The 18,514-nt window shown below is 46.0% G+C and overlaps 1 protein-coding gene and 1 pseudogene across 1 annotated transcript; one reads left to right on the top strand and one right to left on the bottom strand.

The window, feature by feature from the left end:
- Positions 1-2,412: 2,412 nt before the first annotated feature.
- LOC120850040 lies at positions 2,413-7,900 on the bottom strand (the record flags this gene model as incomplete). Its single annotated transcript, XM_040222379.3, is given in 6 exon segments — positions 2,413-2,778; positions 2,780-3,226; positions 3,560-5,503; positions 5,661-6,036; positions 6,140-6,636; positions 6,788-7,900. Coding segments are annotated over 6 exon segments (4,743 nt in total), but the record flags the coding sequence as incomplete, so codon positions are not given.
- Positions 7,901-12,056: 4,156 nt separating this feature from the next.
- Positions 12,057-12,993, top strand: LOC120850039 (annotated as a pseudogene).
- Positions 12,994-18,514: the final 5,521 nt, after the last annotated feature.

Genomic DNA, 18,514 nt, shown 5'->3' with positions numbered 1-18,514 from the left:
ATATAGACCTTTCCAGCGCCAGTCTCGAACGAAACGATTTACAACATGCGTCCCTGGTTTTGATAGTCTACGTCAGTGTTGCTCGACTGCGCTGGGCTGTGGGATTTCTAGTCACTGGGTTGTGGCAGCCTGCGTAGACGCAATTCCGGGAAGCTGGTGGCGGCTAAATTTCCTAGTTTTTTTTTTTTTTTTGTTTTTTTTTCGTGTTTTATGACAAATAGATTTTTTGATGTTTTTTTTAAGGAAGCATTGTACTATTTTCCGGAAACAAATGCAACTGGAATTTTCGTTTCATTTTAGGTTAATGTTCTTTTACGGCATTATACACTCAGTCATATAGCCGAACTGCGTGGGTATTCCCCGCTCACAACATGAAAAACATATATTGTACACCCGTAAGCAATATGAAGGTGAACAACCCTCTTCTTGTTTTTGACGCTCGTGCAAGTTTTGGAACAAGCTCTGTTCCAGAAGAGGGCTAGAACGCAAAGTTTAGACACCGAAGCTACGTATACCATTTGAGACGTTGAGTGAGCATCTTAGAAATCCATAAATCTTAGCGATGCGCGGCCGACTTCACTATTAAAAAAAAAGCAATCAAAGATCGAGCATGCCGAGGTCATCTCCGGAGAAAGGAGGGGCATTGTTCCGGCAGCCAGAAAGACGTGTGACCTATGAAAACGCGACATTTCGTTGAGGTTGCAGACGCTGCAATTACAAAATGTGTATTCTTGTATAGATGATAAAAGAAAAAAGGCGTAGTCGGAAATGTAGATTTTTGGCGGAGAGGGAAGATTATACTGATGGGCGTACCAACCGGGGGGGGGGCGAGAGGCCTGGTTTGCCCCCTCACTCAAAAACAAGTTGGTACGCCACTGATTATACTGCAATAATCGTCTCAAAAACAGCGCACTGTGTTTGTTTTCTTCGTATTGTTCGGGAGTGATGTGTCTGGTCATCAGCTCTCGAGCGCGCGCTCGCTGAGTTCAACGTGGTCCGGGCTGTATGGGCATCGAGCCACGCGCATTTGAGATATCACTCCGTGAATTCGTGTTCGAGGGAACATTATCATATCAGACACCAATCTCTTGTTGAAAAACACACGAAAAGGAATTTTAAAACGAAATAAACGATTAGCAAAGAGCTAGACAAACTACGTCACGATTGCTGCGGGTGTGACGTGCTCTTCACTGGCTGCTCTCAGAGTGTTTATAACGAAAAATACAGCCATCAGGCTCAAAGTAGAAACGTGAGATTGTCATTTACGGATGTTATAGATCATATTCAACCTATTTCTGAGCACGACGGATATATTTCAAATTTCGTTGCAGTATCCATGTAAAGGGCAACTGCACTCAATTCCGAAGATTTCGGCTGTGTAATTAGCTCGCCCGCTAGACTCTTGACCGGGCTCCAGCAATTCGCTGGTCCGGCCCATCATTGTATATCGAGGGTCTTCTGATTAAGAACGCCATCCTCCCTACTGATCTATACTATACTTAGTGCAAAACGCTGTCAAGCTGCTGGTGCTACCACCTGGCAGTGGGGCTTGATCTCGTTGATAATTTGCACGCGTTATAGCGCAAACGAAACCGTATATGAAGCGTACGCGCTCACGCCTAAAACTTTTTTTATTTATTTACTAACAGCTTAACGTTTCCTTGGTGGTGCACTTACCAATAAGTCAATTAGTTATGAAATTTTAAACAGGATAAAACCGAAATGTTAGGACAAAACAATAGTCTCAACAGTGTCAACACACCTTCGAAATTTACGCTCTTCATCAAAAATATCGAGACTCACATTCCCACAAATGTGTTCTAAAGGTAGGCGTGTCATGACTCATGGGTGCAGCATCGTAAAAATCGGTAGGGTAAAACAAAGTATAAAGTCTACAAGACTTACGAGGAACGTGCAAGTAGGTGTGACTGAGTAGCTCCGGTGAATCAATTATACCATTTACAATCTTATACAAATATGCCACTTTGCGAATTGTGCCTCCTGTTGTGCAACGAGTCTAACTTCACGACTTCACAAATCCTCTCGTAACTATAGAAATAATTCGGTTGAAAATAACGACAAAGAAACAATTAACACAAAGGAATCTACGTTGAACACTCTCAATTACACCTGAATTTATGACTCCAATAGAGTTCCAGACAACTGAGGCATATTCAACGCGACTACGCACCAGGAGGAGGAATAAACTTTATTATAACTTGAGCAGACGAAAGCTTGTGGGTCGTCCCCAGGTGGGTGGCTGCCTCAGTCCAGGATGCCATGGTCCCGCGCTGCCAGTCTGGCCCTGTTCACCAGTCGGGACTGGTCCTCAGGTTTTGAGCTGGTCAGCTGGTCCTCCCACTGCTCCGCGGTTGGTCGGGAAATGGGGGGTATGGAGGTGTTGTGCTTGCACTCCCATACCATATGGTAGAGAGTGTTAGGCACTCGACAATTTTTACAGTCGTAGTCATATTGAGTTGGGTACATTGCGTGAAATAATGTGCCGTGCGGGAAAGTGTTAGTTTGTAGCTGTCTAAGTGTCACGGCGTCCTCTCTGGATATTGTAGGGTGTGGGGGAGGGTAGGTTCTCCTCCCTAGTCTGTAATGCGCTAGAATGTCGGTGTATCTTTTTGGAACGCCCTCGTCTGTATCCGCTGGAGCACGGTCGCCCAGCGAGGTAGCCCGGAGAGAGTGTTCTCGGGCAGCGGCATGCGCCGCTAGATTACCCGCTAGGGTTTCATGTCCTGGGGTCCAGACTATGACTATTTCGGGGGGATCTTTGATTTTTTTTTAACGTTTCGAGGGCCAATCGTGATATTCGGCCTAGTTGGTAATTTCTGCAGGCGGCTTGTGAGTCTGTTATTACCGTGAGGAGTTCCTTGCCTGTCGTCGCCGCAAGAGCGATTGCTGTCTCCTCTGCTGAGTCCGTGTCTGGGGTCCTCACGGAGGCCGCCGCGATTTCTTCTCCCTTGTTGTTTACCACGCTAATCGCGTGTGCTTTCTTTCCCTTGTATTTCGCTGCGTCTGTGTACCGCACGCGGTCATCGTCTCTCTCGTAGGTCTTTCTCAGTGCTCTCACTCTTGCCATTCGTCGTTCTTTGTTGTGTTCTGGATGCATGTTGCGAGGAATGGATGCAACTGTGATATTGTCTCTTAGTTGTAATGGAATCCTTTGCTTACTTCTTGACTCGTCTTCGATTGCGTAGCCCAGTCCCTGCCCGTCCTGGTGAGCTTAAAGGGAAGCTACGGAGCTTCTTGGAAAAAATGAGTTAGAAGTGAATTCTAGTGTATTTTTACCCCGTGAACCCGAATACCCAAACCATTTGCTGCGTAAGTATTGTTAAACGCGAGAAAAACGCGAAAGACAGTCGCTGTCCGTGACGTCATCGACGGCTCTTTTGGCTGCCCAAGGCTAGAGGGGCGGGGCTTCAGCCCTATTTTGAAATTGCTCTTCTGGCTCTCCGGCGCGTCGCATTGAAATATAATTTTGATATCTGTTATTCTGAAGGCCAAATGAACGCAATTCAAGCGTTTTTTCTCAAAGGTAGAAGTGCCCCATCTTCCCTTTAAGTCTTTCAAACTGGCTCGCCTTGTGTGCTTCTGCCAGCTCTTCCCATGTGTTATGTATACCCAATCGGAGTAGTTTCTCTGTGGAGGTTGTTGGGGAGAGCCCCAAGGCCAGTTTGTATGTCTTGCGAATGAGTGTGTTAATCTTCTCGCGCTCGCTGTTTTTGAGCCCCAGATACGGGGTCCCGTACGTTATTCTGCTGATGACGAGTGCTTGAATGATTCTCAAAGTGTCTTGCTCCTTGAGGCCGTGGTTTCTGTTCGTTACCCGTTTTACTAGGTGAGTAACTTGTGTGACTGTTTCTTGGAGTTTTTGCACTGTGGCGATCCCTGCACCATCCTTCTGAAATACTACTCCCAGGACACGGAGCACGTCGACTTGTGGGATGTTATCTTCATGTAGAGTTAGTACGGGGTCTGGTGTTTCCGGTGGAGGACGACCTCTCGCCCTCTTTTTTAGCACCAAAAGTTGCGATTTATCCGGAGCGCACGAGAGACCACAATTTTTCAAATATCTCTCGGTCCTGTTCACCGCTTCTTGCAGAGCGTCTTGCTGCATTCCTGCCGACCCCGACGTCGTCCATATGGTAAGGTCGTCCGCGTAGATTGCATGGCTGAGACCTTTAATGTCTTTTAGAAGGAGCGGTAGACCCCTCATTGCAATATTGAAAAGCAACGGTGAGATCACCGATCCCTGAGGGGTTCCCTTTTGTGGAGCCTTGATCTGTTCGGTCCTTAGGTTTCCCAGGCCTATGGTCGCTGTCCGGTCTGTGAGAAAGTCACGGACGAAATTGTAAGTCTTTTGGCCGCAGTTTGTCCTTTGTAAGCTGTCTAGCACCGCACTGTGGGAGATGTTGTCAAACGCCCCTTTGATGTCCAATGCTAGAATTGCGCTCTTGTGCTGCGTGCTGAGGTTGTCTATTACATCCTCTTTGAGTTGAAGAAGGATGTCTTGGGTCGATAGAAGAGGTCTGAATCCAAACATCGTGTTAGGGAGGAATTCGTTCTCCTCGAGATACGGGGATAGTCTGTTGTGTACCATGTGCTCGAATAGCTTCCCCACACACGATGTGAGGGATATTGGTCTCAGGTTCTGCACAGTGATCGGTTTGCCCGGTTTTGGGATCATTGTCACATCCGCGTGTTTCCAGCATGCCGGTATCTTCCCGGTCTCCCAGCTCTCATTGATGTGCTTAAGGAGACACTCCGTGGCTCTGTCGTCTAGGTTACGGAGCGTCTTGTTGTTAACTCTGTCCCTTCCTGGGGTCGTGTTTCTCGTCAAGTTCCTGAGCGCCGCCACTATCTCTGCCCTGCTGAAGGGTTGATCCAACTCTGGGTTGGATATTCCCTCGTAGTCCAGGTGAGTGATCGTCGTCTTCTGTTGTTGTTGGTTGCCAATGTATTTTTCAGTGATGGCTTCGAGCACGTCTTCCTCTGAACCCTGATAGTTGTGGATGAGGCGTTGAATATGTTGGCACGTGACCTTCTTTGACTCCGTCTTTGCCAGCAGCGACCTAAGTATTGCCCATGTTTTGCGTTTGCTCAGGGTACCCTGTAGCCGGTCGCATTGCTGATTCCAGTTTTGTATTCCGAGTTTCTCTGCGTACTCCTCAGCTTCCCTGGTCAACAGGGCAATGCGGACCTTGAGCTTGCGGTTTCTCTTTTGTTTCTTCCATCTTTTTAGGAGGCCCTGTCGGGCCTCCCAGAGGTGGAGTAAGTGCGGGTCAACTTCAGGGTTGTCCGAAGTGAGTTGTATCGTCTTGGTGTGCTTGGTTACCTCTTCCATCACTTGCCTGGTCCATTCTTCAATATCGTCCATGTCCGCTGGGTGTTCCACCTTTCGGAACGCGGTCCAGTCCGTGATCTTCGCTTGTCCCGTTCTCAATGGAGTCTTGTTGTGTCGGAGTTCGGTTTGAATTATATAGTGATCGAATTCCTAGGGTTTCTTCCAGCCTCGTCCATTCGATTTGCCGTATGCCCTTCGAGAAAGTTAAGTCGGGGCTTGTGTCCCTGGAGATGCTGTTTCCAATCCTGGTTGGACACTGAGGGTCGTTCCACAGCGTCAGTTGGTGGTGCTGAGCCGCGTTGTGCACATCCGTGCCCTTCTTGTTGGTTTTGTGGTATCCCCAGGCTACATGCGGTGCGTTGAAGTCCCCAACTACGAGTATCTTCTGCCCTTTGGTAACTTTCTTTACCTCCCTCAGGAACTTGTCCAAGTCCCTTAGGTTGTCCGAGGGCGGGCTGTAAACATTCAGGATAAATAGACTCTGTAATGTCTTCTTTTGTGGTATCATCTCTATCAAAGTGTGCTCAATTCTGTGGCTGATTTGGTGTTGTTGTGTTGTGTGGTGTTTCTTGGTGAGGATGGCTGTCCGGTTTCTTCCTTCGGCTATGTGTGTCTCGTAGCCCCGTATCTTTATGGTGTCTGTTTCTGTTTCTTGTAGCGCGATGATATCCGGTTGATGAAGGCTGATAAATTGTAGTAGATTTTGTCTTTTCCGGTTAATCGATCGGCAATTCCACTGCCAGATTTTGAGGATTTGGGCCGCGTCTTTCTTTCCCGTCTCTTTACTCTCCATTGTGGGTTCTGATCGTTTCTTCTGTCAGCGCATCTCCTCCTGGCGACGTTTTCGGCTTTTTTCGGGCTTGTTCCCTTTCCTTCTCAAGGTCGGAAATACGTTGGTTGAGCTCATCACCCATCTTGCCCATCTGGGCATTGAGGGTCTCCCCCATTCGATCAATCTTGGCGTTGAGGGTCGTACTCATTTGGATGATGGTTGGATTAACGTTTTCAAAGACCTTATTCACGGTTTCCATCATTTTGTTCATTTTATGTTCAACCGCTTTTGTCATCTGGCTCATTGTCTGATCAATCTTCTGATCGATCCTCTCATCTAATTTGTTTATGTGATATTCCATTTTTTGTTCGAGGTCCTCCGGCAGAGGTGTCGGAGCTCGCGGCGGTATTTGCGGCAGTTGTTGCTGCTGTTTCTGCATCTGCTCTATAAACTGTTGCAGTTTCTGCTCTAGGGCCTGTTCCCTAGCCTTCGCTTTTTTTTTCGTTGTTTTCTAAGCGCCAGATTAGCTCCGCGTTCTGTTTCTTAAGTGTGTCTATGGTCTGCTCGAAATGTGCGTTACTTGAATCCTGCTGCGTGACCGGCAGTGGGGGAAAGGGGTCTGGAGCATTGGGAGAATGGGACCCCAGCTGGGGCCAGCTCACCACTCTGTCCTGCGGCAATGACGTCCGTTGCTGCTGCTCGAAAGGGCGGTCGTTTGCAACTCCCGTCCAAGCGGCTTGTTTAGTTTGCGATTTGCTTCTTTCCCTCACGTGTAACGGTGGGGGACTTGGTTTGAGTCGTTTCTGGCATTCCTTGCTTGCCGTTTCGTGGGGTTGGTAGCACAGCTTGCACTTAGGCTGACACTCGTGATTGTCTTGAGGATTTTCCGCTCCGCATCGGTTGCACCTGTTTGTGTCCGGGTTGGGGCAGACGTCCTGTCTGTGGCCGACATTCCCGCAGGCTCTGCAGTACTGCACGGATCTGCGGTGGGGCCGGCATCGGGTGAACACGCTACCCGCTTTCACGTAGAATGGCACGTGCGGTCCCTCAAACGTGAGTAGCGCCGAGCTGGATTTTCCGAGCATTCTTGCGTGCGGAATGCTGTAGCCGTTGACTGAGATAAGTTCTTTAAGTTCCTCTTCTGTTGTTCCTGCTTCTATTCCGTGCACCACTCCTCGTACGGTGCCCGGGAGCGGTTTTAGGTAAGGCATGAGTTCGTACAAGGCCGCGCCTAGCTGTATCTGGGTGATCATGCTCAGCTTCATGGCGTAGTCCTCATCCGCAGTACTTGCGATGATCAAGTTCTGAGCCCATTGCGTCTGGATCGTCACATTCGAGTAGAAGTCTTTGAATGGAAAACCGCCTGCTGTGGCGATGCCTTGCGTGAGGCTTTTATCAGACCACGAAGAAAGCTTGAGGCCCGTTCTTGGTCTGTATACTACCTTGTATTCATCCTCTGGTAATGGTGGCAACATGCGTTTCCTTGGTGGCGTGTTGTTGCCTCCGCGGGTTCTTCGGTCCCCGCGTCGCTGTTGCTGCAGTTGGTTGGTGGTCGGTTGCATCTTTGGGTTGGTCAGCCCACTCGTCTCTTCTTTTAGATTCTGGGCGCTGTTCGCCTTGCTGTTTCCTTTTATGCGGTTCTCATCCGCTGTTTTCTGGCTTTTTCTTTCTTTGAGAACTTCGTACCACGGGCCAGGCTGGCTCAGCGTCCTGCCGCTGTTTTCATCGAACTCCATGTGCGTGCCGCTCGTTCTGGTACTCGCGCTGTTCTCCATGTCTATCTCGTTGTTCATTCCCTGCTTTGTTACTTGCGTATGTATCATGCTTGCGGGGCCCGAAGGCCCGCGCGCAAAGCGGGTTTCGGCGTTGGGTCTCGCTTATTTCTTTCTCTCGGCGGGTGCCCCGTGTTCGAGTATAGCCAAGATGGCGACCGCTTGTATTCCTGGTGAGGCTTAGCTCTCCACATACGAGGTAGATCTTTCCAAGGTGGAAATTTGGCCGAAAAATTCACTCACTTGTACAGCTGTGGTACCCCTCGGTGCCGCTTTTCTTGGTGAATTGAATGACACTGAAGATTATAAGGATATTTTGGTACTTTCGCGTTAACTGCCTAAAAAGGGCAGGAGCCCATGTGGAGCAATTCTGCTTCGCTCGGCCCCCGTCCCGACTACGCTTCAGTGAAGAAAACAAACGTAAAATACAAAGTGGGTTAGAAAAACCACGTGTCACTCGTGTAATGGCTCCCAGCTCTCTAAAGGAAGCATTCGCAATTGTAGTCACGTGATGATTGAAATTAATTGCAGGATCAATAAAAACGCCCAGATCACGGATGACCTCAACGCGAGTAATATCGGTGGAATCTAATACTTAGAGAAAACTCAGAATTTTACGCTTCCTAGAAAAGGACATGACTTTCGTCTTTGACTCATTTAAGAGTAGGTCATTTGAAAAGCACAACGCCGAAATAGAATCTATATCACGCTAAAGACTTTCACAATCGTCAACCGTTTAGCCGCCGTAAACAACTTAATATCATCAGCAAATAACAACAACGGTGTGTGTTTAATGCCTGAAGCTAGATCAGCTTGGGTGAAGAGCGTGTTGGTTTAAGTCATGGATGAAGAAAGAATAGAACAATTATTTCAATTTTGACAGATGTGGTTGTGTTGTCCCTGTTTTAATTGTTTTATTCTTTCTTCATCCAAAAGCTAGATCATTTACAAAAAAAATAAAAACAGCAATGGACCGAGGTTACTGCCTTGAGGAACCTAGATAAAAACAAGGAGCAGATAATCGGCCGGATACTCGCAGAAAGTTCAGCCGATGAGATAGGAGTTTACTCAACAGTGATTAACTTTGTCAAAAGCTTTGCTCATATCAAAATACACTACATCAGCTAGTCCTCCGCTATGGACAGATGCTACAATCTGATGCAGGAAGGAACACAGGTTTGTTTCTGTCGAGCGGCCTTTCATGAAACCATCTTTCTCGGGAATAATCTTCCAACCAAAATATGCATAAAGGCGCCTGTGCCAAACAATTTCATAAACTTTAGACAAACTGCAAAGTAGGGAGACTGGCCTATAGTTGTTAACCATGGATCGATCACCCGATTTATGTGATGAAACCGCAATAGAGCGCTTCCAAGCGACAGGAAATGTTTCAGATGTAAGTGATAAGTTAAAGATATGCACCAAAACTGGACAAAGAAGTGCAGCACAACCTTTTACTATGAAGCTGGGAATTCCATTCACTTCCGTAGATAACTTTGGTTTCAATTTTTTAATTGCCTTCAAGACTTCTGATTTATTATTTGAAGCAACAGTCAAAAAAGCCATGCAGTTTATATTCGAGCTAGGCATTAGGCCATTATTTGTACTAAAAGAATCACTAAAATGGCGCGCAGAAATATTAGCTACATCAACAGGGTCAGAGACGCAATCCTCATTATCTCGCAATGTGATCATGGTAATATTCTCTTCGATGCTCTCTTTGACAAACTTCCACATACACTGGGGCTGTGTGCTCCATGATTTTCCGGCGATGTCAGCATGCTGTTGTTTATCTTGCTTAAACAATTGTTTCGCCTGTATTGACTGTCTTGTGTACCAATCGACATTGCCAGCTTTCTTGCAGAGGCGATGATAGTGTAGCTTGCGCCGTAAGCAATGTCTTAGTTCCTTCGAGAATCATGAGGGTTAGTCACTTTTACTGAACAGCCTCTTCGGTATGAAGAGTTGCATGCTTTTCTGAACAATAGTCGAAAGTGTGGAAGATGATGATTCAATACACTGATAAGCTAGAACACTACTCCAGTCATAGTCTTGAAGATACTGATACAAGAAATATTTATCACCGTTGGAGTAGGAAAACCATGATTGTGAATGGAAAATCCGCTTGGCAAGTGGGAAGAAAAATCGCACGATAAAAGGTTGCTGATAGTTATCCACCCGAGATAGCGGAGCTTTGGCAGGACTGATATCAACAACCGAGGTGACCAGGGCAAGGTCAAATATGTTTCCACGGCAGTTGCGTACAGTATTACGTTTTCCGAAACCATTGAAATGACCGAAGTCTAACAGACAAAGTAGCTTCAACCTTGTGTTCGCATGACTAACTAAGAAGCTGCAAGACTCCCAATCGTAACCATGGAAGGTTGTAATCGCCGTACGTGTGCACGCAAAATTTATAGGTCTTTTTTTTTTCTTCCAGGAACTTGATATGCTTACAGAAAAAAAAATGTGATCAAACATCGACGGAAAACAGCAATTGCCAATAAGAACATTTCTACCATCGGTAGACACTACTTCGATTCACAAGCTCTCAGGATAACACTCGAGATCGCCTCCGATAATTTTCAAGCTCCTATCTGCAGCGATCAATACACGTCCCCCCAAGCTCTTTCCAGTTTCCTCATAGTCACGATCACGTCCATAGACTTCATATTTGGGCGGAAAATATTTAGAGCTAGAAATTGCATTTGCAAGCCAAGTTTCTGTTAGGCATATGCGTGAATACGTGCTTGACATGGCCTCCGAAAAGAACTCGGCGTCTTTAGTCCTCAAACCACGTACATTCTGATAATAAACGGTACACTCTTCATGCGTCTTCTTCTTTTCTCCTCAACAACCCATAAAAACTGCCTAAAGAGACAGCCAATGGGCCACACATTCGCGTCATTGACCCTGCCAAAATAGTCCCACTCTACAGCGATGTGGAACGATGCATAGCTCATGTGTCCAGACGGAAGTTGGGTACAGACACATGTTTTGACGACGTTGCTGAGTGCTGCTACGATGTCGTCAACAGTGGTTGTAGGGTCAAGCCGAGACACAAAGAGCGCCCTACTCCTGGGAGGGCGAGAAAGTTCGTGCCCGTGGCGGGCGTCACTCTCCTTTTCTTTTGTACAAGGGTGTATCCGTCGTCGTCAGTAGTCGATCGACCGCCGCGGATACGGCATGGTCGAAGCTACCAAGGGGTGCCGATGCTCCAGGTTAGGTGCACGGTTCCAACCTGGTAGGGGGCGTACCTGTCTCCCTGCTTGCATGTCGCCACTGCAGTCATGGTGGTCCGAAGCGTGGACGTGAAAGTGGTAGGTCCAGCTTCGAAATTTTGGGAAGTCAAGCAAGATGGCGCCGTCAAATTTATCGTAGTACTCGGAGTCGCTGACGTATGACTGGCATGCGCACAAAGACTCTAAAACCAAAAAAAAGGGGGGGGGCAGAGCCCCCCCCCCCAAGATTTTCAAGGATGGGGCTGAGCCCCCCCCCCCCCTTCCACCCCCCCCCCCCCCACTCCGACTTCAAGAAAACGAAAGCCTGTTTATTCATCTATTGTAATTACTCCAGTCCACGAGGCGGCGGAAGAGGCCGGATCAACGCCAAATAACCTTCTTCCGCTTTTCCCAACAAGGTGGACTGTCAAGTAAAAGGTTCGCTGAGAACTATGCTAGAGTTCGGGAGACACTGAACGAGCTGCTACATAGATAATATTCGATTGCAGACAAGAACAGGGCCATTTTGAAGGGTAATAAGGGGCGTTTGAAAACGTTTGAAACGCTGCTAGGAATAGACATTTATATACCTCTGTTCGACCCATGCGAAGAACTTGCAAGGGTACACTGCAACGTTCGACGTTTCGCGCCGCAGGTATGAAAGAGGCTGCAGAAACTTTCTGCGAGGCAATGTCCCGTCTGCGGTCTGAAGTCGCGTTTGAAGAGTTGCGGGACTGCGCGATCTCAACTGCAATGTGGCTATAGGTTTGAAGGACCCTCGCAGCGCAAAGCCGCCAAAACCGCCAAAAAGGTTTGAAACAAGCAACACACCTTCTCCGCCATTTGTAATTGATTGCAAGGCAGCGTTACGGAAGGAGTACTTTGCGGCTGTAGACTGCATTATAAGTGAAACTCAACGGCAGTGTGAACAGCCTGGTATGAAGCAGCTAGTAAAACTAGAGAGCACCTTGATTAACGCCGCCGGGGGAAGACAGTTCAAAACAGATGACTTCAAAGAGGCCCTTGGAGCGCATGCATGCGATTTTAAACTGGCCCGACTGTCTGCGTAGCTTTTACTTTGGCCGGCTCTTTTATGAAATCTTGATTCCCTCACAAATTACGCCATATTGAGGACACTACAAGCAAAATCCGATGAAATTCGTGACCTCCTGAACCAAGTCGTAAAATATACGAAACTTCTTCATTCTGTGCCTGCATCTGTCGTTTCGGGAGAGCGCTCGTTTAGTGCCTTACGCCGAATTAAAACGTATCTACGCAGCCGCATGAGTCAGGGGAGGCTAACACAACTTCTTAGTTTGCACATTGTGGGTCGCTACCTGATCGACGCCCGATCGGGACGTGCCTCGCTCGCTCCCCAAGAAGTCACCCACACAGTGCGTGTTCAAAAGAGTTTACTCAAACTCACGTCGTCTGCGAGCCGCTCGTCGCTGTCGTCCCAATGACCTCCCTGACCGGTCCCTTTCGAAGTCGGCAGCCCAAGACCCCTTCCTTTGTCTCCGTTCCCCTTTTAAGACCTTCCCAAGTCCTTGTCCCGCCGACCGTCCAATCGGGAACCTTGCTGCGACCGACCCTCCGACGTCAGCGCTGGGTGAGGGGGCGCTTGCCCCATTCCTCCCGGAGAGCTCGGACGTTCCGCGACAGGACGGCGACGGAAAACGGGAAGGTCACGGGGAACGAAGGAGCGCCCGGCAGCACGGCGGCAGGGACCGGCGAGGTCACTGAGCGCGGAGGAGCCAGGGAGAGGGTCCCCACAACATTCAAAAAGGAAGAACCGCCGAGCTCAACATGGACGACATCACTAAGTAATTTGTCTCCAGTACTGCTGAGCGAACGGCGACCTTTGGTCTGCCTTGAGACAATCAACACACATGGCCTTGGGGCCTATATATGGATATTTTCCTTCATTGCGCTTTTGTGCCCATTTTCCAAATATGTGTTAAGATGTCATTGTATGTATGTAATTCTCTTGGCTTACTCGTTCATTTCATAGCGTGGATGTCTTTTTGGATGAACATTCGAAGAATAATGTATGTGATTCTCCGCAAACTCAATTTTGCAGTGCTGTGTATCCTTTTATGGATTTTGAAATTGCATAAGCGTTTTCGCAATATTAGAGAGTTTTAGTCAATCGTACTTAAAAGCTTTGAGGGTCGGAAAGTACATGCGCAAAACGCCGTTCTACGCGTATGCATTTCCGACCCACAATTGTATTGCGTACGCAAGGCTCTTGCGTACGAGCCACTAAAGTTTCCTACTGTTGTTATAAAGCAGGAAGGAAAAGTGATTGTACATGCTAAGGAACTTCGTTCAAATAATATTTTATTTTTAATAAACAATAATATTAAAAATAAAACAACAGAAATTCGGCTCCAGCCCTTGTTTCCTATAATAGTATATATATATATATATATTTTTATTTCAGCCCCCTCCCTCCTCCCCCCCCCCCCCCCCCCCACATACACACACACACACTCAAAATCTACTTCTGGAGTCCCTGGTGCAGCTTCTCGATTTGACAAAGGGGAGCAAGGACGACAAGGAGTTCCGCATTACGGGCCAGATGAGGGCGCAGCTGTTCATTGTCTGCTTCCACGGCCTGTACTTCAGATGAGAGCGCGTCAACGTTCCGACAAAGCTGAAGAATGATCGTTCGGAGGTCTGCGTTGTCTCGAAGTCCTTCCTCCTTCTCAGGTTGGACTTCGCCTGCCATCACCACTTGACACCACACTGCAGGGCACATCGTCGGAGCTACGCTTAGCCGAATCGGGGCCGTGCAGTTTGGTGCACTCTTAGCACTCGTAGGTTCTGTGTTCTGAACGACAAGTTCGTACTCCGCAGCTACAAAGTTCACAAACCTGCAGTGGAACCGGCGGTTGCAGGTCCCAGAACACCCAATATATTGCTGCCGCCCATTGATGGTCCTGGAGCAGCGTCCACACAAGTCCTGTGTCTTCGTTTTAAAGAAAAGGTGAAGAGGTTCTTCGTAAAAAAAAAAAAAAAAAAAAAGAGTTCGAGCTAGATTCTAATGTATTTTTATCCCTTGAATCTAAATATCACGCTTGTTCTCTCCGAAGATGTAGTTAAACGTGAGAAAACAGGAAAAACCTCCGACCATGTCTTTACGTCACACCCAGAACCCTCGGCCGCCAAGGTCGTGTCGCTCGTGTGGGCAGCGCGTGCAGTTTGCATGTATATTCCCCTGCACTGACACCAGTCGTGAAGTCTTTTACTGACCCTCTTGAAAATAGCAAGAGCGCCCGTCTGTAGCTTTAATGGACGCTGAAGATGCGTGTGTGTTGTAAGCGCTTTATTGACCATAGTACAGGGTAAAGGAAATAGGGGAGTGCGTCAAGTAGCTCTTGGCTTGGACGCTGGGGAGATTCCGAAAACTCGGACAGTGACGTCACGCTCCTGGAAGGAGGAGCTTTGTCAGTACTTTGAAGGGGATTTTCTGCTGCAGCCTCCATGTACCTAATTGAAAAATAATCTCGACAGGCGTGATCACAAGGCCAAATTAAGACGATTTAAGTGTTTTTCCTCAAATGCAGAACCGCTTCTGTTTCCCTTTATAAAACACTGAAAAAGAAAAACAGTTGGGTGGAACACGCGTGTCAAAAAATTAATTTTACTCAAAAAAAATTAATAAATAAAGCAATATTGACGGCGCGAGACGCGATTTAGTCGGCATTCATCTCCTTTCCACTTGTTTTCTCTCTCGGTATTTCGGGCGCGTGGAGGAGAAATCGATTGGCTTCGCCTTCACGACCGAGATGGTCATTCCAGAATGACCCATGACGTCATGGACTTCGCGCGCAGAGTTTCAAACAAATCTCTCACCGTCAATATTGATGTAAAAAAATCGCGCAATTCTTTTTTGACACGCGTGTCCCAATTAGACTGTTTAAAATTTGCTTTTCTTTTTAGCGTTTTTTTAAGTATTAAACGAAGTATATATAAATCGCCAAACTTCCCCTTCTCCGAAAATTAAAGAAAAACATATTTTTTAAGAGTGTGCGATAAATTATGGTTTTTTGCAGTGTTCAGGTTTATTGAATACCTTGCGTCATCACTTTAATTTTTATTGGTAACCTTTATAGGGTTTTAATCAAGCTTTCGGGTGGTGAATTGCTCATAAGTTATAAGTTATAACTTAAGTTGACCAACTATCGTCAGGGTACGCATCGGCTCCCTAACGGACTTTTCCAGTTTTCTTTGTTTTCTGACCTCACAATGGTGAGAGCGAGTTGGGAATTTTGAAAAAGCAAATGTAATTAAAATAAGTTATGAATTACTTCATAAATTCTAACGAAGTTACAGTTACAAAATTTTATTGTTACCTGTAAACTAAGGCTGCCGAAATCCACCCGTTGTATCATATAGCTATAATACTTTCTTTCGTGATAAGGCGCGTTTTCACTGCTCGTGTGCAGTAAAGGAAGGGCTGGATCTGAAATTTCCGTTTTTACTAATTATTTCAATTTAACATTCATTCATTCATTTATTTTATGTGCTAAGCCGAAGCCTTGGTAATGGTGCACAGCAGGTGGATTAACCTGTGGTACACGCAACAAAAAATTGGTAAAAAAATATGAAACTTTGCTACGCGAAGATTAATATACAAGTGGTGAATGCGAGACATAGGGATAGTTTGGATGATTTGACGCACGTCAAACGTCGGAGAGGTTCGCAAAGCTTGCCTCGACACATAAATGTTTACAGATGATATCAGATCAGGGGAATAAATTACCTCATGCAGACATTTATACAAAAAACATAAAATCTCGGTCACGGCGTCAAGAAGTCAAAGTAGTGCAGCTGCAATTTGTTTACTATAGTATCTGCAGCCACAGTAAAATGTATAACCATCGTATAAAATACTAAAGAAACGGTTTTGAGCATTGTCTATTATCTGTTGGCTCGTACGCCCAATAGCATTCCAGACAACAGAGGAAAATTCCAGCTTGATTCGTATTAGCGAAGAAGTATTTGCCGAAATATACAGGATGACGAAGAAAAATCGCGCGTAATTCTAGAGATGATGCCCAACGTTCAGAAGGAGGCAGTAATGTTATGAACATTAAGATTGAAAAACAAAGCAGAGTCCAGATATGCACCATTGACACGCGTGCTTTCGACTCTTCGCAACGACATTGTCAAGCTGATAACAAAAAGGTATGGGTTCTATTCTCCAAATACATCATAACAGTTTTAGAAGGATTGAGTTTCAAGATGTTTTGACAACACCAATTACACGAAGGATCGACATCATTCATGAGCTTTACACAGTCCTCTATAAATTAGATCTGCCTGAAACAGCCTGATGTCGTCTGCATATTGCAAGATGGTGGAATTCTAAACGCAAGATGTTAAATCATTTACGAAGATATTAAAAAGAACCGGCCCAAGTATGGACCCTTGCGGCACACAAGAAGGTGTAGTAAAGGTGGAGTGACGTCCAAGAACTCGCACGAAATTAATAAGATCCTTTTCACTAAGTTCCTTTATAAAATCGGCGAACAAGCGCGCGTGCGCACATGGCGTGCGCACTCCACATCGCGAGCTGATTGGCCGATTTTCTAAAGGAGCTTAGTGAAAAGGATGTTTAGAACGCCGTCTGACAGGGGTATAAATCTCTTAGATAAGTAACCCAGAAACAAGGTGAAAAAGTCAGTGCTCATGCCGTATGAGTAACTTATGTAGGAGTAGCGAATGATCGACTAAATTGAAGGCTTTGGAAAGGTCACAATATAAGGTGTTCACTTTTCCACGCTGAGATACAGTAAGTAAAACGGAATTTAAAAATGAGACTAAATTAGTTTCGGCAGGCCTACCGCGCACAGATCCATGTTGCGAAGGACTAATCTAATGCTTGGACAAAAAAAGTTTTAAATATGGTGATACAAAACAATTTCACGTGCCTTCGGAAATGAACATATCAACGAAACAGGTCGATAATTTTGTAAATCATCAGTTTTTTTCATTCTTGTATATTGGTACAGTTATAGAGTTTTTCCAAAGCGAAGGAGAAGTGAAGCTCGACAGCGACAACTTAAAAATGTGGGTTAAAATTGGTGAAAATATAGACGAGCACCCTTCAACAATAAAGCTTGGAATACCATCAAATGCGACTGATAACTTAGGCTCTAAATTGTCTAATAGCAAGTTAAATTTCAATATTTTCAAAATATAAGATTGAGAGTTTGTCACTCATTGCTACTGACATTGGGCATAGGTGATCCTGCTTGGTTACTTGAATAGACCGATGTAAACTATTTCACAAAAGCGTTTGTTACATCGTCAGGCTCACTCTCAGCATAATGCCGCTGCCGCAATGCATCGAGGGAACTTTAGTCTTTCTGCACGTGCGAACACCTCGTTGGGGCTAGACGGCACGAGCCCTCGCTTGCATGGTCCTCTGCCTCCTGTGAGCTAAAGTTATGGCGGCGTCACGCATGCGCCGAACGCTTAGTGAGATCGGTCTATTTAGCTAGCGCGCGTGTCTCATAAAACTTCACATACCAAATCGCTGAGTTGCAACTGTATCAGCGTTACCCCATTGCCCTGCTGATATTTGTCTCCACTCCCTTTGTTCGTTTTTGTTTGGTTGCATACTAGTAGGATTTGCTATTATCCATTGCTTTGTTAATAACATTTGTGCTCTGCTGTTATTGTATATTTTACCATTAATATTATTTGTGCTGTTTGTACGTTTAGACAGCCAGAAGTTAGTAAGTCCCAATGGGTGTATGGTGTCTCAGCTATATAGATGAGGAATTTAGCCAGAGATACGAATACACAACCGCACGCCGATGCGATGCTCGTTCAGATCGAAACGGGCAGGGATGGGGTTCGAACACTGCAGGATCGCTGGGCTCTGCAGCGCGAACTTCCGCTTTACGGGCTCCGAGCTGCGTTGCCATTACAACGTGCGTTTCTATTGTTCCATGTGTCGTTAGCATCATTCGCTTTGCTATTACTGTGTAACTTACTAATATCGTACGATTTGCTTTTGGTGTGTGACCTGCTATTAACCAGTCGTCCCACTACTGCATGACTTGCTAGTACGATACGTTAATATTCTATGCTTCGCTATTTCTGTATGACTTGCTATTACTGTACGATTTGTTAATACTAATGTATATTTTGCTATTACTCTACGACATGCTATTACTGTACGATTTTCTATTACCGTATACGATTTGCTATTTGTATGCTTCGCTATTATTGTATAATTTTAAACATCCAGTTGGGCAAGATCATTCTTTCGCGGGTTTATTTATGACCGCAGAAAAATGGTATCCGCAAGAGCTGAAAGACAGTCATTTGTTCATTTACTAAATTTCTTGTAATTACGATATATACATATTTCCCATCA

This window comes from Ixodes scapularis, unplaced genomic scaffold (assembly GCF_016920785.2).
Source record: "Ixodes scapularis isolate PalLabHiFi unplaced genomic scaffold, ASM1692078v2 PGA_scaffold4__175_contigs__length_147842914, whole genome shotgun sequence".
NCBI classification, from domain to species: domain Eukaryota; kingdom Metazoa; phylum Arthropoda; class Arachnida; order Ixodida; family Ixodidae; genus Ixodes; species Ixodes scapularis.
Note: the sequence above shows the minus strand (reverse complement) of the source record. Positions and strands in the feature narration are given on the sequence as shown.